The sequence below is a fragment of the Chrysemys picta genome, chromosome 6 (assembly GCF_011386835.1).
Source record: "Chrysemys picta bellii isolate R12L10 chromosome 6, ASM1138683v2, whole genome shotgun sequence".
Taxonomy (NCBI): Eukaryota; Metazoa; Chordata; order Testudines; family Emydidae; genus Chrysemys; species Chrysemys picta.
The window spans coordinates 34377844-34400962 of record NC_088796.1 but is presented as its reverse complement, the minus strand read 5'-3'; the positions used below and the strand labels follow the sequence as shown (position 1 = coordinate 34400962).

The 23119-nt window shown below is 41.6% G+C and overlaps 1 protein-coding gene across 4 annotated transcripts in view; it reads left to right on the top strand.

Annotated features, from left to right (window-relative positions):
• PLPP1 (phospholipid phosphatase 1) overlaps positions 1–23119 on the top strand; it is a 160711-nt gene that overhangs the window by 112305 nt on the left and 25287 nt on the right. For all 4 annotated transcript variants that reach the window (XM_065598925.1, XM_065598926.1, XM_005300848.5 and 1 more), the window contains exon 4: positions 10637–10694. In XM_065598925.1, coding sequence (XP_065454997.1) covers positions 10637–10694 — 58 coding nt within the window. The remainder of the gene's footprint in view (positions 1–10636; positions 10695–23119) is intronic.

The following is a 23119-nucleotide window of genomic DNA, read 5'->3' as shown; positions in this document are numbered from 1 at the left end:
ATTATGGTCCCGAGCGCTACTTGGTTTTAATAATGTACAAAAGAATGGTCACTAACATGGTATGTGATTGTTTAAGTGGCATTTGTGTTCTAGTGAAGGATTAAGAAACATGATGGATGAAAAAGCAGCAAGGCTGAGATTAGATGAACCAAACCCAAATGGCATGTTGAGCAGAACAGCCTTTTCCTGCTATTGTCTCTTAATGCTAGCAGAAGGCTTTGTGATCATGTAAATGAGCTTTATGTAATGTTGCATGTCTGCGCAGTCTTGGTAACTTGATGAAATTTTTAGGTATTGTATGAAGTCCATTACTTGGCAATTTCTTTTAATTCCACCCATGTTCTTCAGCTGTCTTCTTTATCCTCCTTCATATAACTGGATACAGATGCTTTTTATATTGTGCAGAGTCTCCATGCTGCAGTTTGCATGTTGGTAATATATGCGGCCTCCAAAGTTACAACCCAGTCCTTAACAATAAAAAGTTGAGGAAGCGTCTCAAACAATAGCTGTACTTATCAATCTAATGCAAAATTTCCTTGAGTGCTTGTGAAACTTTCTGGGGTAGATGATAAATTGAGCAGTGATGAAACTGTGCACTCTAAAATCCTATAGCTTTTTACGTAGATTGCAGATAACTGGGTCTGAAGCAATAATCTAGAACTAGTTTTTAATTAGTTCATCCATTAGACATGGCAAAGGCACTCACACACAGGCTCTTCAGGACTTGAAGAACAGGCTGTGAAAGCAATAAAATGTTACTTTACGAAATAGTGAGGTTTTTTATTAGCCCCACACAATAGAGGGGAGGGGGGAGAGAGAGAACTCTTCTGCTTTCCTTTCTTATTCAAGGTGTAACTTAATTGGTTTGGAATTTCTCAATCCTATGGATTCTTCATGTGGATTTAACCTGTTCGTCACTGTTATGTGGGTGATAATGTTGCTAGTCTTGGACACACATATGTAATGTTTGATAGGAGTGAGTTTGGAAGGAAGAAGTGACATGTAGCAGTGACCCAGCCCCTTATTAAAATTTTCCTACCTAGGTTGTAATGGATCAAGCCATATGAACCCATCAGTGTTAATTTTTACTGCTGAAACAGTGATTCACTAGCAGCAAATGGAAATGGGAATACATGGAGCTCTTAAACTATAACAAATCCAAGATGCATTTTTGAAATCTGGAGCCAGACCCATCCCTGGAATAAGTGCCTCCATTGACTTAGTTATTTGGTCCTTAGTCATGAAAATTATGTCCAGCAGCACTTTGTGAACAGTTTAGTTAAGAGACTCAGAACAGCCTCCTAAGGAATGCTGCTGCTTGCAGTCGTTTGGCCTTTGGTTTGGGGCTGTCTTTGGTGTAATCCAGACTCCAGTGTGGAACTCTGTAGGTATACGTTAAGCTTTATAATACCTTCAATATATGATATAGTTTTTAACTGCAATATGCCATTTATGTTCGTTTGTCTTGCCTTTTTTTATTCTGGTGTAATTAAAGAGTTGCAGTACAACTAAAAGGCATCTATATCTTCTCATAAACCTATTTCTGCCTTTCTATAAATACAGATAAATGACAGGCTTACTGGAAAATGTGAAAACCGGTTTATGCTGTGGTTGTTTAACAGGTTAATATGTTCTCAGTCCATTAGAATTCGGCACAATTACCACTTGCATTCAGAGGCCCCCTGAAAACCATTTGGAAACAACTTATGGATGCGGTTGGTGAAGTTAGTCTTTAGCAAAAATGTCTCCTGTTGCTAATTAAGAAAATTTCAGACTTCCTATCCTGGAAGCAGGGGAAATGCTCTGCAGCTAAAATGTGGGAATCTGCACACATTGTATGTTCCCCAAACAGAAACATTGGAAATGCTGTGTCAAAACATTGACTATAAAATGGCCATCCCCACACTAATCTGATTGGCGACTGAAATTCCATGTAATGCTGATGGAACACAATCTTTGGACTGCTGAATCAGAAGAAAATGTTTTGATTTTGTCCTCTACTACCATTGTTACTAGCTGTTTCACACATCTAGGAAGTGTTGCCTGAGCATGGGATTGGCACATGAGAGCTTTTGAGTGCTAATCTTTGCTCTAACATGGACACTCCGGCCATAGTCAAGTCATGTAACCTTTTGATCCCCTTTTCCTAATCTGTAATATGGGGATAATACTTGCCTAACTCATAGGGGTGTTGTGAAGACTAACTATAAAAATATAACTCATCTGAGGCATATAAGGGCTTAGCATTTGGTCTCTTCTAGACTTTTGATATTATTTTTAAATGCTTGGCTTATCAAATTTACTGAATAATTGCTAGAGAAAAGATGGATAAGACAGAACATGATCAAATATACAAAAGGGCGAGTGGTATAGAGAAGGTAGACCTGGAACTTCTAATTCACCCTCATAATACAAGAACAAGGGGATATTTAATTTGAAATGTAGCAAATTCAAAATTGACAAATGAAAATACATTATCACACTGCTTGCATTTAGACTGAGGAATTCATTGCAACATATTAAGCTCTTGCTCTCAGTGATACCAAAGTTCAAAAAGTACTAGACGTGTGGATAACAAGAATATCCAGAGTTGTGAAAGTAAAGATTAAACACACACAGTTGAAGTTTTGAAGGGATATAAACTCTTAAGCTTGGAGCCAACCTCCAACTATGGCAGGAGTGGTTTGGATGAAATTTTTTCTGGGGGTAGGTTAACCATAACTGCAAGATTTATTCTTCCTGACGTAGCTGGTACTGGCCAGTATTAATGTGACAACACTAGACTAGATGGGTTGATAGTCTGAGTCAGTCTGGCAGTTTCTTTAGTTTATATTTTTTCATTAAAACAAACCAAAAAAACAAGACACTTCCTCCCCCCCCCCCCATGTACTTGTTTAACAATATTGTGGTGGCGACTTTTTTGTTTTTGATTGTTGAAGGGGTGGGTGATCCTTTTTCTGGAGCTGTTTGGCATAATGCCTGACACTTAACTACCGCCTTCTGACATGTAGATCCACCAACCAACCATTCACCTCAGAGTGGGAGAACCAGGAGCAGCAGAAGCTGTTTCTGCAGCGCAGTACCATGAATTGACAGGTGGGAGCTGCTGCACCATGGGGGCAACTGTTAGCTATTCGTACTGGTGCATCTGCACTGCACACGCCTTTTGGTGGCATGTAGAGTAGATGCACGACATGCCCCTCTAGCACAACGTATAGATGGTGAGGCATTGCTGAAGAGAGTAGAGGAAAGACTCACCTAAACTCTGTGGGTGTACACCACTCTCTATTCCCCCAAGCAGTGCCTTCCCTGTCTGTACTGATATTTGTAGCCGTATTGTCGTGCTGCCAAAGTCTCTTCCCTCTGTTGCTTCTTCCCGCCATAGCCTTTCACTACACATGTAGTTACACACCACTGTGTGAACGCAGTCCGTTTTTCTCTGTGACATGTAGCTACATGTACGCTGGTACAACTGGTGTGCAGTATAGACATAGCCGAAAGATATGTCTTCAATGCAGAGGTAACTTGAGTGATGGTCACCCCAGTGAGGGCAGCCATGCTACAAAGCCATGCTTGAGTGATTCCACTCAACTGTATCCATACTTGTGCTGTACTCTCTCATGTCAGAAGTTATGACTTCTGCAGTCACATTCCATGGTCCTTAGTGCTGCAGGAAGCTGAGCCAGTGAATTGTGGGAGAACTTTTGGGCACTTGGGACGTTTGGAAGACTGTTAGCACTCAGGTGGTATAGCCTGCATCCTTGCTGAAAAGTGGGCATGTTTACCAGCCTGAGTGTAAACAGCATATTGGCTGTATCCTAGCCCCAGGATTGGCTGACTAGCCCACATGTAAAGCATCACCAGACTCAGGTCAGAGGCTCTTGTGTGTGGATGGGAGCTGTGTTGGGGCAACATGTGAGTAAGAGTTACTTCTACAGTGAAGACAAACCGTATAGCACTCATTATTGTGATACTTAGCAGCAGATTCATGTTCACTCTGTGATGTTGGGGAAGGGTTGCATCTGACTCCCCACATGCTGAGCCTGGCTGCTTGGGCTTGGCAGGGAACATTGAGGGGAAGAGAAGGCTAATCAAAATGCAAAATCTTTTCTATTTCATAATTACCTGACTCACTAGAACGTACTATCCCTCTGCCCTGTAAGTGAGTTAGCAGGAAATGATACTTTTCCTGATGGATGGATTGATTTTGATATATATAAAATATGGGGGACGGGGGAGAGATTTTATAATAGCTCTTCAAATATGTAGCTATCATATTTGTATCATCAGATACCTTGACACTTTAAAAGATCCCTGCTATCTGCCAAGCTTCCTAAAATTAGAGCCATGTTCAATTTCATATTTTGTGGGGGGAAAAGATCACTAGTGACAAACCTACCCTAAAACCCCTCTGCAAAACTACAGCTTACTGAGTTGAGGCGCTTCTGGCATTGTCTACCCTTTTTCATCTCATTTATATGGCTCTGGACTTGATTTATAGTTTTTGTTTTTGGCTGCCTCTTTTTGGGGTCTCCTGTTTTTTCAAAATTGATGCCTTTTCAGAACTCTTCCAAGCTTTTTTGAATAGTTGCAGATAACTGCTAAGCAGATGGTCTGTTTTCTGTACGTGATTAGGAATGATTTATAAAACTCTTCACACTTCACCTTATAACAAAAAATAAATATATATATTAACATTCTATTTTCTACACGTCATTTGAAATCTTTGAGAGAATTTATGTGAAATAATAATCCTCTGTCCAGCAGCAGTGTGCTGGTTAGAATAGCATTTGTATCAGCTGCTTAATGCCTAGATTTTTAACTGAAAGCATCTATGTCTTGGTTACATTTCAAACAATGTTTGTAACATGTCTCAACTCTTTGTCTGGAGGAGATTGATCTAAGCCCTATTGAAAGAACACATTGGCTCCAGTCTAACTGTCACTACTGTGTCTCCTTTTAAAGCCTGAAATCCTTTCTGGTGTTCACGGTTGTTTAAAACTTATCAGAAATATTAATGTTGCTCAATATCCTGTCGGGGGGAGGGAAGAAAGGGGGCCTAGTCTAGATCAGTGGTTTTAACCACTTTCTATCCCTATTTGTCTTTGAATTCTTTTAAAAAAGATCTTTCTACAGATGGGGAGGAGTAAAGGTTGTTTCTTGTGTGTCCCTCCTACTCTGTGTATATAAAAATGCACAAGCCTTGAACTCCCATTTATGTTCTTAGAACTTATATATGTAAGTAGATGGTATATCAGTAGAGAATAGAGTTTATAAAATAGAGCTAGATTTTTGTTGCTGGATGGTAGTTTGCTTGCTCCTTTCTAGCTTCAAAAAAAAGTGGGATATTCTACATATGTAGACTAAAGTATATAATTTGTTAGATCATGTCCTGACCATGTGAAAATGTTAGGGATAATTCCCTGCTTAGTGTAAGGGGTCTTTGGCTTTTTTAAATATTTGATTAAAACTGCAATGCATAGCTTGTGTCTTGTCTAAATTTTTCCATTCTGTGCTCATCTGGTCCTCTTCCCTACCATTGTGGGGTTGTTCCCTGTTGTAGATTTGCTAGTGTGTTAGACTGGACTAGGTTTAATGTTCCCAAGTGATGGGGCTTCCATCACTGTCCTTAAATCAGTCTAATATACCTCTAGATCAGGAAGGTTGCCCTAGTATTTTCCCTTCAATTCATCCCATGTCTCCTAGTTGTAACTTCCTTGTGCCACACTAAACTCTTCTTCTCCTTATTTATGCCCTTTCGATATGTTTAGACTACTTTCTCCCCACTACTCCTCGTTTAGCCAATTTATACAGGTCTGGCACTTTAACCTCTCCTTCCTTAAATGAGTTCATTCGGTCGTCTGTTTAATATTTTTCCCCCCAGAGTTGTCTTTGGTTCCTCCCCTGCCATGCAATATCTTTCTGGTGATGGGATCCCAGGAAGTATAGTTGTAATGCAGGTGCAAGTGTACCAGAGTCATATAGAGAGTTCCCTGCTATGTGAAGTCTGGCATATTTAACCCAGAGTTGCTTTTGTCTTGTTTATGGCCAATATATTATGAAAAATTCAAATTTAACATGCATTCCATTATTACCTTTCATCTTAGCATTTAAGTTCTTTGTATTCTGTGATCTTGTTTAGTGTGTGCTAGATCTAGGAAAAATAATCTATTATTTTGCCGCCCTTCCCCCAACCTCCCTTTTTTCACCCAAGCTGAATCTTCTGTTTTCAGCCCATATCTTTTTACTCTTTCTGTGTTCACTTGTATGGTTTCTCTGTCCTCACTTGGGTTAGCAATTCCTCCTTTTGGTATTGTGTGCAAAACACTTGAATTAGACTAGCTCTATTGCTGATCTTGGCAGTACCCTACTAGCTGAACTTCACGCAACTTGCTCTGGTTTAACTAAAATCTATTTTAATCAAACAGGTTTATATTGGATTAGCTTAATTTGGTAAGGAATCAACTTAATTCAATTTAATGTCTTTTAGTGGCATTTTGCACCAGTTTAATTGGTGATTTAAAAAATTTTTTAGTTAAATGAACAGCAATTTTGTGTGTAGAATGAACTTCACTTTGACTATTTTTCAGATTCCTAACCAGCCTTCCATCCACATGAGTATTTCTATCCACTCTAACTGAATTTTAGTTTCCAAGAAAATGTGAGACATAGTATCAAATGCTTTACTGAACTTCAAATACGTGACACATACAGTGTTCCTTCATCCACTAATTTGGTAGTGCTCATAAAAACAAAACTTTTTATCTGGCAAGATTTATTCTCTAAACCATGCTGCTTCTTTCAAAGGGACCTGTAATGTTGATGTTTTTTTCCTCTGCATTTTATTCCATTATCTTACTAATGCTACAAAACAGACATACAGGACTGTAATTGCTAGGGCTTGGTCTACTCTACCCCTCTAATTCGAACTAAGGTACGCAACTTCAGCTACGTGAATAACGTAGCTGAAGTCGAAGTACCTTAGTTCGAACTTACCTTGGTCCATACTCGGCAGGCAGGCTCCCCCGTCGACTCCGCGGTACTCCTCTCGCCGAGCTGGAGTACCGCAGTCGACGGCGAGCACTTCCGGGTTCGACTTATCGCGTCCAGACTAGACGCGATAAGTCGAACCCAGAAGTTCGATTTCCAGCCATCGAACTAGCGGGTAAGTGTAGCCAAGGCCTAGGATCACTCTTCATTTCTTCTTTGAAAATTGGGGCTACATTTGCTTTTCTCTAATGTTTTCATAACACCGCAGCTTTATCTTCCAAGCCCAAAATCTCTATGTAGGATCACAGAAGTTAAAAAGGCTTTAGAATAAATTATACTTTGATCATTTGCTCTCAGTAGAGTTCATTGCAATGGCTCCGAGAGTGGCTCTGATTCAAGGCTTGTTTTCTGTTAAACAGACTACAGAGGTGCCAAAGGACCCCAAAAATATTACTGACTGTTTTACTGTGAATGACTTAGATCTAGGTACAGTTTTCATTTTGCTTGAGCACCCCCAAATCTTCTCCTGCCAAGGTAGAGCGCTCTGCAGCTGTACAGGAGTTGGGGGCTATACTGGAGAAGCACAGTGCAGATCCTCAGAGTAATACCATCTGCATAGGGGTTTGTAATGGGAAGCTACATTTTCCCCCAGCCCTTGCGAAACTTCCTTGTGCAAAGCCTGGTTGAAGAGGTTTTGCACAATGTGGAATGTTTCAGTCCTTGTTATTGGTGTCCAGGGTTGAAAGGAAAAAGTAACTCTTTAGAATATGTGTGATAAACCTATTTGTAGGTTAAAAATGGTCTTTTGACTCTCAGAGAATGAATGTGTCAAGCTAGAAACTAAGCATTTTGAAGGGATTTGATTATTGTGAATAAGGGAAATCTGGTAAAATATACACCTCTACCCCGATATAACGTTGTCCTTGGGAGCCAAAAAATCTTACCGCGTTATAAGTGAAACCGCCTTATATCAAACTTGCTTTGATCTGCCGGAGTGCGCAGCCCTGCCCCTCCAGAGCACTGCTTACCACGTTATATCCGAATTCGTGTTATATTGGGGTAGAGGTGTATTTAAAATAGCTCCTTACAAAAGTCTCCTATATTTGGAAGAACAATTCAAATACAATTCTGTGAAATGTGAGTTTGTATTAACAGGCTGAAGTAGTTATTGTAACTTGGTTGCACTGCTAACTTGGAAAATGTAGCTGTCAAATTTACTCTGACTTTTAACACAAACCATGTGAGACTTATGGCACAGTTATTGTGAGGGCATTATGAAAACGCTGTAGCAGTTGATTAAAGGTTATGGATCGCTTATTAAAAACTACCTTGTCTGACTGTACTTTGCACGGTGTGTTCTAAAATCTTACTTCTGATATAATTAGCAATTAGAGTAAAATTGACTTTGCTTTTTTTGAGGGGTTTTTCAAATGGGTAGAAGTGGATAAGTGACATTGAGCCTGCATTGCCCAATTGAAAAGAATTAATGTTGCGTTCTTTCCTGGTTAAGTGAAGCAGTGTGTGTTTTGTTGGAAGTGATCCATTTACTAGGTGGCCTTCTGTGGACTAACTAGCTTATTGCAAAAGAAGGATGTCAGCATTACACTCGGCAGCCGGAGTGGAGAGTGTCAAAATAAGAAATGCCATGTTTGTATTATCGGATTTATTGAAATAAACATCTCTAGCAAAAATATATAAAGCCAGTTGTCATGAAACAATAACATATGTCCTGGCAGCTACTATGCCTGACGCATGAGCTGTTACTGGAGTGACTTACATTTAGTTTAAACTGTTTTTAAAAAAGAAAAACAGACTGATATTTCAGATATGGGGTGCTGCTGCTGCATGTGTGAATACTTGTCTGTGGTGAGCTAGCACTCATAGCTAGCATCGTGAAGAAGCCTGGAATGTTCAACCACTTGGCTGGCTTGATAGACGGAATGTTCTGATAGCTGCTTTTGGAAGAGAGAGGTTGTACGCAGGGGAATGTTGAATAGACCTTTTAACGGTCTCTGTTAAAACTGGCAAAGGCTTTGTTTAGTAGAAGGAAGAAAAACCTTCAGTTGGTGCCTGTTTTGTTCAGAGACCAATTCTACCTAGACTCATCAGTGATGTTGCCCATTGAGCTTACACAGGGTATAAGTTGGTGCGTGGTTTGGCCCCAGACATATGTCTGGAAATATTTTACACTATGGGGACTATACTGATGTAGCTATGGTGCTGTAGATATACTTGCGTAAAAACAGCCTTCACTGATGGAAGGGGTTTTTCCAGCAGTATAGGAACATCTCCCAGGCAATAGTAATAGTAGAAGCATTCTTCCAACAACCTAGCTGTGTCTACACTGGGGTAGATTACCATAATTGTCACTCAGGGGTGTGGACTTTTCACTCTCCTGAGGCTCGTAGCTACGTTGACCTACATTTTTAAGCATAGACAGGGCCTACGTATAAGCTGTGATAGGCAAAGAAACGTAAAAGGAGTGCTTTCTATAGTTGAGAAGAAAAAATGATCCGGTTAGTAATGAGTGGAATTGGTTTTGAAACCCTTGACTAATACATGGATTGGATGTGATAAAACTCCTAAATTGGTAATTTAACACATTCTAGATAGAAAAAAGGAGGTAACTATATCTGAAAATTTAAAAGAATCAATGATATGTCATTTTCCCTCCTCTCCCCCAGGAAAAAAAAATCTCCATTTCCCTACCATTTTCAATATTACGACTATTACTATTAGGATACTGTTTTCAATAATATCCCTCCAAGAACTGAAAAATACTGACAGTGCCATGAATCATCTCTAGTCTAAAAACTAAGTAAATGAGAAATGAGCCCCACCCCTTACAGGACAGTTCACATATACTAAATACACACTAACTGATTCAGGATTCCCCTGATATCTGCAGTCAGGTTTTTCCTATTTCTTTCAGATTATATTGTGTACAGATGCCCCCCAGGTTACACAAACCCAACTTACGCAAATCCGCACTTACAGAAAAAGTGCTGTAAGCTAGAAACAGGAGGTGTGGGGGGGGGGGGTTGGTTAATGGTCGGGTATACATTTCAATGCAAAATTCGAGTTACGCAAGGCGTTCCATAACTGAACGCTTGCGTAAGTCGGGGAGCGTCTGTATTTGTTCTTTAGGTTCTGTCATTCTTTCACAGGATTAGATTTAAACTTCTTTTATTAATAACATGCAAGTGAGAATGATGGCTCTTTCATATTAATCTGGGAGATAAAACACAAGTCTTGTCGTATTGCTTTAAAAAGCCACCTGAATATTTACATTTCAGGAGGCACTCCTTTTCCACTTACGTTTTAGTAAGTGAATTGTTACTGGTAATTACTGCCTAAATAGTTGTCTTGGTTTGGGAGCTAATCCACCAAAGATAATCCAGTGTAGCTATTAGATAATTAAATCCATTCTATAGTTATAAATCCTAATATAGAAATTTGCATGAAAGAACCCCTTTCTAGGAGTGGGGTAGAACTCATTGCAAAGATAGTGTCTTTGAATAAAAAAAATGTGAGGACATCTGCATTTTACCTGCTCACTTTCTAGAGAGACTGTAAATTATCCTGCAACACGTTGTTATTTTGTAAGTGAAAAGTGATTAATATGTCTATTTTGTCTCTCTTCCAGACTCTCATTTTACTCTGGGCATTCTTCATTCTCCATGTACTGCATGCTGTTCCTAGCAGTAAGTATATTCTGCTCATCTAAACTGGTTTTTGTTGCAAAGCATGAAGTTGAAACACTTGCTGCATCAGTATTTTCCTTTGACCTGTCTTATGTGAGAGATGCATTAAATCATAATGCTCGTGGGGGGTGGTAGTGTTGCTCTGAATAGATTTTTGCTCGGTGGGTGAGGGCCAGCATGTGTTTGGGGTGGGGAGGGAGGTGGCAAAATATTATAGAGAGCAGGTATTCAAGCTTTAGTAGGGATAAAAGGCATTTCACAAGGTAGCTGGCTTTTCATGTCCTTTCTCTCTATTGAACCAGATGACAGTGGGTTTGGAAAATATGTAGTTACTTAAGTTGGTGGTTAAAGTATTGCAGGGCATTAAAAACAGAAAACCTCTTTCCATAGGATATGCCTCATATGGGATAGGAAATGTCTGCTTTCATAATGCATGCAAAGCCTTTAAGGAAACTAAATTAACCTTAACTGAGCATTGGCAGGTCTGTAAATATAGTGTAAGAGAAACACACCTAAATGTAAATTGTTCTTAAAACTACCCATCTGCAGAAAAGCTCAGTGGTGAGAAAAGCATTATGTGCATACACAAATTGTTTACAAAAATATTCTAAAATCTGGCTATGTAAAATAAACCCAATCAGACTGAAGACCGTGACTCAGCGAATGCCATGTATCTCCAGTCACAGGGTAGGGCTGCATGCTAGTCAACTTCACGGCATCGCAGGCCTGATTGGCTGCTTACTAGGGCAGCACTTAGATCACTTATTCATATATTTTAAAATAAAAAGTGAATGCACACAGCCACAAAAGAGAAGAGAAGAATGAGGGGGGATTTGATAGCTGCTTTCAACTACCTGAAAGGGGGTTCCAAAGAGGATGGATCTAGACTGTTCTCAGTGGTACCTGATGACAGAACAAGGAGTAATGGTCTCAAGTTGCAGTGGGGGAGGTTTAGGTTGGATATTAGGAAAAACTTTTTCACTAGGAGGGTGGTGAAGTACTGGAATGGGTTACCTAGGGAGGTGGTGGAATCTCCTTCCTTAGAGGTTTTTCAGGTCAGGCTTGACAAAGCCCTGGCTGGGATGATTTAGTTGGGAATTGGTCCTGCTTTGAGCAGGGGGTTGGGCTAGATGACCTCCTGAGGTCCCTTCCAACCCTGATATTCTATGAAAATGGGCTTGAGCTTGCATCTTCCTTCACAGAGGAATAAAGGATTGTTTTCTCTTGAATTCCCCTATATAAAAACCTGCAGTTTGACAGCTTTGCCCTCTTGCCCTGTAGTTATAGGAAGGTTGCAAGCTGCCATGGATTCTCTTTGAGCTTTATTTTGGGCACCCCCTACCCTTGATTTATACTGGGAAAAAAGGGGAAAACTAGTTAAATGCTTTTTTTACTTGCTTACAGCCAAATTTTATAACTCTCTAAGTAAGAGATTAGGTTAGATAAACCTCTTCATCTTTGTAGTTGCTGATTTAGAACTATGGTAGTGTTACTCTTAATGGAGTATACGTCTTTTGTTTCTGTTCACTACAGGCAGATGATCTGTGTAAGTGGATAAATTTCTTGAGCCATCAAACAAGGCATCAGCAAATTTGAAAATTATTTAGTAGAAAAACTCTGCAGGATAGGGTAGTTTTTTCTATCCAATCCACTGAACAAATAAAGCTGCCCAATGAACTGCTTCATATCTTGCAGTATATGGGGCCAAAGAGGCCATGTCACAAGTTCTGTAACTGACAGGGTGGCTAGCCCAAGCCCCAGGCTCCTTTGATAAGTACCTAAGAACACATCTAAACACACAATCTCAGCAGCAATCTCCACCATATAGAACAGTAGACCAAATCAATCAGACCTTTTAGCAAAGAAGAAAGGGTGAAATGACCACACCCTCTCTACAGTGTGAACCCCCATCTCTACCCCTGCATGTACAATGTGCTTCTCTCCTAAAGCCTCCAGGAAAAGATGACCCTGAAGGCCTGGAAATGTGGGCTGTTTCTGAATGAGTTCCAAAGCTGAGAGACCCTCGCGTACTCTGTGTGCCCTGCCAGCAGTCCCCTCGCTTCTATACTGAGGGGGTTGCAGCTTGAGCACATGTACTGATTTTAATTATAGCAGTGGGACATGGTGGGGAGAGGTGAGCTCCAAAGTTCACTCCCACAAGAATTGAGGGCACACAACTTGCATATTTAGAGCAGTAATCTTATACATTGGCATCAAACCCTCATGGCAACAGAACTGCTAAACTGTTAATGTAATAGGATTTTCTTGGGTTTAGGAAGTGTCTAGACACCTCATCTGTGGCCCTCTCCACACTGGGACCAGAACCATGGCAGCTATAGCCATCTTTAAAGATGTTGGTTGGTGGGAAGCTCCTACCACGGTTGCCAGAGTGGGCCAGAAATCTTTGTTAGGATATTCTTTGTGACAGAGACTGTTTAAGGATTATCCTATCAATTTTAAGGGTTATCCAATAATCTTCCCACCACAGAATGATTGCTCTTTACAGCAAAACTCTGAGTGCCTTTCCCAGTCTAGTTTGGAATTAATCCAGTTGGTTTGGAGTTAATCCAAATGAGGAGCCCTTGATTAAAATCCAAATGGCTGAATGTTGGATCTATACTACTATGGATTGGCTTCCTTTTCTCTCCTTTCCCCTGCTACAAAGCATTGACTCTTTTTAGTGATAGGTGTCTTCATTTTTTGTCATTAAGTACTAATGCAAAAGTGATTAAAACAGCTTGTTTTAGAGTCTTGTTTACCTGCCCAATAGAAGGCTTCAATCTTGGGTGTAAATCGGTGCATTTGCAAAATCTTGATTTGCTACACAGTATTTGAAGTTCAGGATTACAGTTTTGCAACTCTCTGAAATTCACTTTTCCATTTAGGCTGCATACCCCAAGATTTTCATCTTGTTACTTTTCTTTTGGCACCAGAATAACCTCTGCAGCAGTTGGATAGTCTATTCAAAATGGAGGCTTGAGATGCATTTTTTTTTTTAATCTTTGTAAATACTGAAAAATGTGAGCACACTTTTCAATGAGGCATGAAGAGCAAGTTTTCAAAAACGTGTCTACAGCATGGTTTTCTGGACACTTTTAAAGTTTAATAAAGCCCCCAAAACTCCCATTCCACAGACACTGTTCCAGCCTCTAGGTCAGAATTGCTCTATGGGGGAAGACTGTCTTTTTAGATTTGTTTTCCATTTTTATTTTTTGCCTCTTCCCCCCCATGTACCCTACCTATCTGTATGTGCACGCTACTTTTTACCATCATGTAAATCCAGTTAGTGGGGTAAAGGGTGTGTGTGGTGTTTTTGTTTTGTTTTTTTTAATGTTCAAGTTGACGGCAACAAAATGACAGCTTCCTCCATATATCAGCTTACAACAACAGAGGTTAAGTTCCTTATTTTGTTTGCCCCACACCAGGACTGAGTCTGTCTGTCTCCATAGTATACGATCACTTCTTTAGGAATTTTTTTGAGTCATTTGGGTCAAAATCACCATTTCTGTAATGGAATGAAGTAATTGGTTACTGAACTCTGGAAACAGAACCGGTAGATTTTTCTGCTCACTGAATATTTGAGCTACTCTGTACTATGAACAGAAGTTAACAGAAAATGTCTATGCCCAGCCTATTTACCTGTAAGCTATGCAAGAAAAAGTGATGCTAGATGTGCCTCATTGCCTGACCTAACCAAGACCATATCCCTAACTGAGTTCTAATATGGTATGCTCACTCAGTTGTACAACCACATAAACTAGAGGGAAGGGAAAGGCCTGTTACGTGATATGGTCCCTCAGCCTGCCAATAGTGGGATTGCTTCCTACAGTGTGTGTATACATGGATATGGACGTAGGTGTCTGTATAAAACTTCTGTTCTTGTGCATTGCTGTCACACTTAACATTTAAATTGGATGGAGTCCTAAGAATTGCATTACTGCAAATGTGTATTAGCCTATGTACTTACGGTCCACTGTGGCTTTGGATGTGACCCACCAAAGAGCACCACACTCCCCCCCCCCCCCCCCCCCCAAATGTCTTTCTGCACATCCGATAACCTTAACTGTACTTCAGAAGATCATGCTGCTTTATCGGGATTTGTAGGGGGGTGCAGAAGAACATGTTGCCTTTTATTTTGTTGTTCAAAACTACATAGAAAACTACATTACAAGTGGATTCATGTGATATGCTGCAGTAAGGCATTCCAGACCCTCTTCCATGCTGCTGCCTTGTTCTCTATGTAAGCAGACTTTTATTTTTAAAATGGAAGTCTCCAGCTGTGATGGTTACTGAGATATTCTGCTCATGCTGGAAAAACTGGTGGAATTTATATCTGTGCGCACCAGTTACAGTTGGATGTGGTGGTAGATCCTGGGCTGCTGCTGGATGCCTGAAAAGTGGCTCTGGCCAGGAGCATTTTCTCAATCTGTGCTTGGTGAGGAATTCAGCCTTTTCTCTCTTTGATGTGAGCCTGGCTTTTGTTAACCACACTTTTTGTCATTTTGAGATTAGCTTGCTGTAATGTAGCTCCCCACTGGAGCCACACCTTGAGACTGCTCCGAAACTGAAGCTAGTGCAGAATTCACTGGGTCAGCTTTGGAACTCACCCTGCCCAACTTGGTCCATCAGATGCTAGGTTTGGTGACCTTCTGGGGCTTCTGGAAAGACCATCTTTACTCCCAGCTTTTGGTGAGGTAGTGGGCTGAGGTTGAAGGGGTTTGTGTTTGTTCATCTGTCCAGGTAGGATGAGCAGTCCTTTATTTGTCTGATGTATTCATGAACATTATGAAATGAGCTCCCACAGGATCAGATGAGCAACAACAAAAATATTTGATATAGTATGGGAGATATTTTGAGAACTATGACCAAATTCTGTACAATAAAATATACAAACAGTGTACATTCTTAGATGCACATGTCTAACATTTTGAAGAAATTATACATTTAATTGTGGGAGACATGGTAGTTGTCAAATAGCTGACTATTGCATGATTAATTTCTTTGTAGAAGTATATAACTAAAATGTGTACCAATTTGTAGCCTCATGTATTAAAAGGGTATAAGAGAAATTGTTTCATACTACTACTGAAATTTTGTAATAGAGTATTACACTGTTATAAAAATGGAAGTGTATGTCGTAACCTGTAGGATCGTTTAAGACACACTTGGATGGTATGTTTCATTCATTTTTAGTATAAAGTGACGAAATACCTGTGTGAATATATTAGCAAGCTGTAAATAATTAAGAGCTGGAAAGGTATACATCTATATTTCTTTATATGAAAATTGATCTGAATTAACGTGTAACCTTTAAAATTAGTTTTAATATAATTGTTTAGTAATAGCAGTCAGTGTAATAGTTATTTTATACTAGTTTTAAATAAACATCAAGATGTTGCTAGTAGTTTAGCGCAATATAGTAGAATATAGTTTTACTGACTTAAGTACATTTTGGAAGAGTTTGATTTTAAAATTTTCTATTTAGTTTTAGGAGTTGATATAATTATATTAACAGTAACACTTACTGCAGAAATACCTGTTGGGATATTTAAACATTAGTCAGCAAGGGTGCCGCCCTCTATTAATATTCGTGTAGTTCTTTACATATAGTCTAGCACAGGGGCAAGAAACATGTTATAACATCTTGTACATATGCATCAACTCCTGTAGAAGCTGTATGATATTTAATTTGAGAAAGAACATGGCCATGAAAGAGAACACTAACTCATAATTCACTTTCAGGAGGATGGAGTTAAGTTGAGTGCGCAACCATAGCTCTTCCTGGTGTGTGTGTGTGTGTGTGTGTGTGACTTTATAACTTTCAAGATAGCTTAATGTACAGCTCTAGATTGAAACTCTTTGGGCAAACCCATTCTCTTTCTGCCCCCTCTAACACCTGTGTTACAGTACGAAGGGAGGACACACTGCTTGTCATGGAGCAGTGTTACAAATCTTAGCATGGCCATGGATAATTATACATGTCAACTGAGAAACAGAGAGATTCCAGACTGCTCCTGCATCAAGATTAACAAACTGTGGCTGAGGCATTTAAGGTTTCCATCTTTGTTCCTAACCTCCAGCGTGTATTTATAGGAGCATAGACAACACAGGGAAGAACATTGTGGTGGTACATAAACATGACTTCTAGAGGAGTCTGACTGAAATGGACTTTCTATTGGTCTCCTCCTATCCTAGCTGACAGGCCTTCAGTGAAATTTCGTAAATAATAGGCATGTAGCCAAAATTCTGATAACTTTAATGTTAGCCACATCAGTTTTTGTCTATTTAACTAGAAGCTGATTAGTAGGGAAATGGCACCACTACACTTCCGTCCCAGTACCTGCTGCATGTTTCACTTGGCTGCATTGCTCCTGTTACGTGTGGTCAATTGTAATGGTGGCCCAGTACAGGTTTAGGAGGTTTTGAGGAAGCTCTGCTTCCTTTCTTATGTTCTGGGATAAGTTTAGTGGTCCAGAAAGTTCTGAGAGTATTTCAGAGGGATTTTTATAAAGGTACTTACAACCTCTGTGCTGAATGCTCAGTCCGCAAAGACATTCAGCACTGCAGTCTGTACTTGCTGTGTATCAGATCTTGCCTTGCATTTCTTCTTCAAAAGAAGCAGATACTCATATCAGGTAGACAGTCAGGGCAATGGTATAAGCAAAAGAACTTTCTAACCTTTCCCATGTGGCGATGCAGAGTGCAGCTGATAGGCCACTGGCCCTGATCCATCGCCCTTCATGCGCTAATCTGTTTAACTTTCAAACCTGGCTTTGTTTTACTATGTGCATACTTATTCCAAATGCAGTTTGAGTCACAAGCAGCACACAGGCTCTAACATGTGGCATTACTCAGTGTTAATCATAACCAGACCCTTAAAATCTCCTGCTCCTCTGAAGGAACAGAGGAATCTGCTGTGTATTACTGTGTTGGGGAGGGTAACCTAGCACAAACTGCACAAAGCACGTAATAAATGCTGAATATCTGCTACCTTGACAGGATATGTGTTTCAGAAGTAAATAAGCATTTGGTAGGTGTGGGGAAAGGTGATAAAACCACTTCGCTTCTTCCCTGCTATTTCACCAAGCAGCTTAATCTTTCAAGCCAAACCTCTTACCTTCCCCTCATTTTAAGAGGGACCTTTCTTTCTAGATGTATTGTTTGGCCCATCCCACAGACAGTTGCCACAATTTGTCAGTTACTTACAGCAGACTCGCAATACCAAGTTTGTAGCTGATATTGTCTGTGTTAGAGAAGCTTAATTTTGACAGTTTAAACTGTCATGAGGTTGAGGAAAGTAATGTAAATAATCTTTTCTGCCTCTGTTCATGAATTGCTTAAAAGATAAAGCAGTTTGGTCTGTGACCAGTTCTGTAGTAGGAAGCTCTAGATGTTCGTAAATCATACGTGGCTGATGCTGATTCTGACTGGAGCACTAAGCATTGCTTAGCAAAATCTAAGGTTGAGAAATGGCTCAGTTTTTGTTCGGAGATTACGAAGAGTAGCTGCATTACCTTCTCCACTGGCACTCCCGACATGCTTCTGGGAGGGACCATCTTGGTGATCAACTTCATAGTGTATCTCGTTGGTCTGCCCCTTTTGCCTTTTTGAGTCAGGCCATTCTCATCACAGCTTCCCCAGAATATCAACTATAACTGCTTGTCACTTTGTTTTTTTTTATTTTATTTTATATGCCCATAGCTATGGAATTGGCCAGACCCTCAGATGGTGCCCTTATCAATGGCAGAACAGCTGGCATACCTGAGGGGGAGAAAACAAACATTTTTATCATGAGTTTTCTATGGACATTGTTAGTTTTTCTCTGTTTATGCTCTGGGGGCTCTGCTGCCATAGTCCTCTTGTGTAGACTCCTCCTCAGAAATGTATGTCAGATCCCCAAAATCATCAATTTGCTTAAAAATCATGAATTTAAACCAATATTTTAATCTTCTGCACTCTGAGCCTTTAAAGTGCACGTGTGCTTGACATTTTCAAACTTTTCCCCACAACCATGAGAGCTAGAAACATCGATTCTTTTTAAATCGAAAACTGAGATTCTCATATATTCACATGACTCCAGTAGTTGGGGCTCCAAACACCAAATATCGCAATTCTGACAATAACATTGCAAGAGTTGGCAACACTGCAATGTTATATGAAGCTAAGATCTTCTCTAAATGCTCATTTTGGTACAACAAGTGGCTGGGCTTGGGAGAGTATCTGTACTTTCTCCCTCCCCCCATCACCAGCAAGGAGGAGCCAAACACAAAAGCCTAACAGGGTGTCTGAGTCCCACTGAGGGGAACCAAACCCTAAGGAGTCCAGCAGAGCCTAGAGAGCATGACTGATCAGGTTTTGAATATCTGCTCAATGTACTGACAGAGGTAAATCCATGTTGGCATTGCAAGTATTTTGTAGCTTTCTGTAGACAGTGCTTCAAAGAATAACACTCCTTTTGACTCCTGGAGACCTTAGAAATGCCACAAGTCTCCCTGGAAACCATGGTATATTTGAAGTCCCAGGCTAATGCATTATGTAGCCTTTTCAGACTCAAGAGGATTTCAGAGTAGAAAATTTTAGAACTCCTTAGAAATTTTGCAGCTGAACAAGGGTTACAGTCCAGTAGGCCAGAACAAAGTTCTTTGAGTAATTGTCCCTATGTGTATTCCACACGTGAGGTATGCATGAGCACTGTGCGCCTGAGTCTAGCATCTTCTTACGAGGCGTGTCCTTTGGGCCGCACATGCGCCATAGCGCTCCTCATGCTCCAAACAAAGGGCAAAAAAAAGGTGGTGCGGGCCACTGCCTCTCCAGTTCCTTCTTATTGCTGCATTGTCTGTCCGAGTCGGACTCTTTTGTGTCCTCAGCTCCTCCTTTACTCATCATTGCTGTAAGATATTGTAGATAGTTTTTAGAAGTCTTTATAGTCTAGTCTAGCATAGTATAGTGGTTCCCCATTTTCTTTTCCTCATGGGGACTCTCCCCCACCCCCAGGAAATCTGGGCTTATTCCCAGGGTTAAAAAAACTTGATTCTGCCCTTGATGTTGGTCACTCGCAGAAAAAGAGCAACGCTGCCTGGGTGAGGCTCACATTTCTGCCAAGAGCATCATCTGCTTGTCTCTTCCCCCTCAGAACTCATGAGGGTTGGGAACATGTGATGGAGAAGGCAATGAGGCCCAGTCAGATCCAGGCATCACCACTCCGAGCAATAACTTGGAAATGAAGGCTCACTGCTAAGTCTAAGGAGAAGGCATCACATGAGTAAGGGGTACACTCAGACATAAAGACAATCCACCTTTTGTCTAAACCTGTCCGGAAGAGAGAGGATCCGACCCAGTCAAAGTCAGGAGAACTAGCATGCATGGGTACTAAGGACTTAGGCCTGAGTAAATCTTCTCAGGAGAAAGAGGTGCTTAGTGGTGTGGATCTGATTGTTTGAACATCAGTCAGAATAGTGAAGACTCAGGATAAACAGCTCCTGGTGTTCCCATCTGTGTCTAGCACTGATGCGGTACCAGTAGTGAGACAGCCCTGGAGGGAGCTGACCGCCACAGTGACCAGGGAAGGTCTAGCTCTCTTAATGGAATTTCCTTCATACCCCAGGGGGCTCGGAGACCTACATCTCCCTGGAGGACACCTTTGCTCTACCCTATCTGCATTCACCCCCACTATCAGGAGTGTCTCTGTTCCAGGCCATTGTTACACTAGAGGAAGAGACTATCCTGAGGATACAGAGTTGTTCAGCTATCCCATGTGCCAACCTTGAGGCACAATAGTCCGTTCCCCCACAAGTATGGGATCTGGCTTTCTGACAGGAGTCTCTGTGGCATCAGGTGGAGGTGGCGCAGGACAGGAGTCCTAGAAGATTAGGGTTCCGATCTCCGATTAGCCACGATTAGCCAAGAGACAGGTGATACCCTATGCCATGGGGTTCTTCTCTGTTGGTTGATCCATTGTACAGACAATATTGGGGACTACTCCTGAACCAATCCTGAGTGTCTAGAGTCCCATTTGCTATCACCTGACCATCCACAACTGACCCTGCTAGAGTTTTCAGAGAAGGCAGGTAAACCAGTCCGATGAATCCAAGAGCAAGATTATCTTCCGCACCAGACGAGGTGGTTACTCCATCTCCTCGTTCTCAACCAGCTGACTTTAAGGAATATCAGGAGCTCATGTACAGGGTGGCGGCACAGCTACAGATTTAGCTTCAAGTCCAGGAGCCCTCAGCACAGTTTACTAGACATTATTCTTCAACCTTCTGCTCCCAGTTGAGTGGCCCTGCCTGTCATCAAAGCCATCGTAGACCACACAAACATGGCTTGGTGAACACCTTCTTCTTGGCTTCCACCCATAAGAGGACAGAGAGGGGTTACTTTTCCCCGTCTAAGAGGGGAGAGATTTTGTTGCCTAACTCTTTGGTGCAGGCAGCTACAGAATGGTCCAGACAACATCCAAAGGCTACTCCTTCTGATAAGGAACATAAGCAACTCGACTTTCTAGAAAGAAAGGTCTTCTCTTTCCACCTTCCTCCAGTTCAAGATCTTGAACTATCAGGTCCTCTTGGCCAAATGTGATTTTATCAATTATGCAAAGTTTATGGAATTTAAGGACAAGCTCCTTGAGAATAGAGCCTGCTTCCAGGCTTTAGCAGATGAGGGCAGAGCGGTAGCCAAAACCTCCCTGCAGACTGTAGAGAATGTGGTAGTCACTGTGTCTAGGGGGATAGCTATGACCATTGTTATGGTGGAGACTTTGTTGCAATCCTCAGGTTTTCCTAGAGAGGTGCAAAGTACCCTCCAAGATCAGCCCTTCAATACAGTCAACCTACTTGAGAAGACTAAGGGCTGGTCCCCACTTAGTCCGGACTTCGGACTAAGGTACGCAAATTCAGCTACGTTAATAACGTAGCTGAATTCGAAGTACCTTAGTCCGGACTTACCGCGGTCCAGACGCGGCCGGAAGTCTCCCCCCGTCGACGCCGCGTACTCCTCTCGGCGAGCTGGAGTACCGGCGCCGACTGTGAGCACTTCCGGGATCGATTTATCGCGTCTTAACCAGACGCGATAAACCGATCCCAGAACATCGATGGCGTGCCGCTGGACCAGCCGGTAAGTGAAGACTAGGCCTAAGGCTCTCAAAGACTCGGGCAACGCTTTGCTCATTTAGCATTTATACCCCTGCCCCCAAGAGAAAACACCATAGACAGGAATATACGGCAAGGCTGCCTTCTCAGCCTTTTTTATTGCCAATGTCCTCAGAACCCACCATGCTAGAGATGGAGGGTTATAGACCCAGGAAATTAACCTCTACCTCATCCGCCGCCACATTGTACTATAATCCCCAGGAGACCCACGTCCCTTTTATTGATGCCTCTTGATTCCCTTCCTCTGATATTGGGAGGCTGTCTTACCCAATTTGCCAAAAACTAGAGGGGTCTAACTACAGACAAATGTGTGTGAGAGATTAGCCATGATGGCTATGTGACTCGGTCATCAACTGAGGATACAGCTCTGGGGACATCAGTACTTTAGTCAGCTATCACTTCTTCTGCATCCTCACATCCAGCCTGTGTCTGAATTAATGCTGGTTGTTAATCTCCCACATATGAAATAAACATAGGGACCATCACTTGGGGGGGTGGGAGGGGAGGAAGTTACTTACCTGTAACTGGAAGCTCTTCAAGGTGTGAGGTCCCTATCTGTATTCCACAATCCGTCTTCTGTCCTCTCTGCTGGCGATTGTTTGGGCTGTGGTGAAAATGGAGAGATGTCTGCCTGCACCACCTTTTATGCCCTTGATCCGGAGCATAAGGAGAGCTATGGTGCATGTGCAGGTCAATGGACACTGATTTTTTTTTATTATTATTTTTAAATCCAGACTCAGGCGCATGATGCAAATGCCCATATGCGGAATACAGATTGGGACCACACAGCTCAAGGAACCGCAAGTTACAAGTAACCAACCTCTGGTTACTAACCAGTTGGATGGTAGCGTTACTGGCCAGTAGCACAGGTTACTGGCCTACTGGATGGGGAGAAGCAGTAGACGTGACATATCTTGATTTTTAGTAAGGCTTTTTGACATAGTTCACATGACATTCTCATAAGCAATGAAATGTGATCTAGATGCAGTTACTATAACGTGGGAGAACAACCAGGGCTGGTGCAAGGATGTTTCGCGTCCTAGGCGAAACTTCCACCTTGCGCCATCCCCGAGCCCCGCAGCAGCTCTCTGCCCCCCCATGGCAGCTCCCCACTCCCTCTCCGCCCTGAGGGCCCCCCCCAGCCCGGGGAGCTGTGCAGCAGCTCCCCACCCTAGCTCACCTCTGCTCTGCCTCCTCCCCGAGCACACCGTTGCTGCTCCACGTCTCCTGCCTCCCAGGCTTGCGGCGCCAATCAGCTGTTTGGCACCGCAAGCCTGG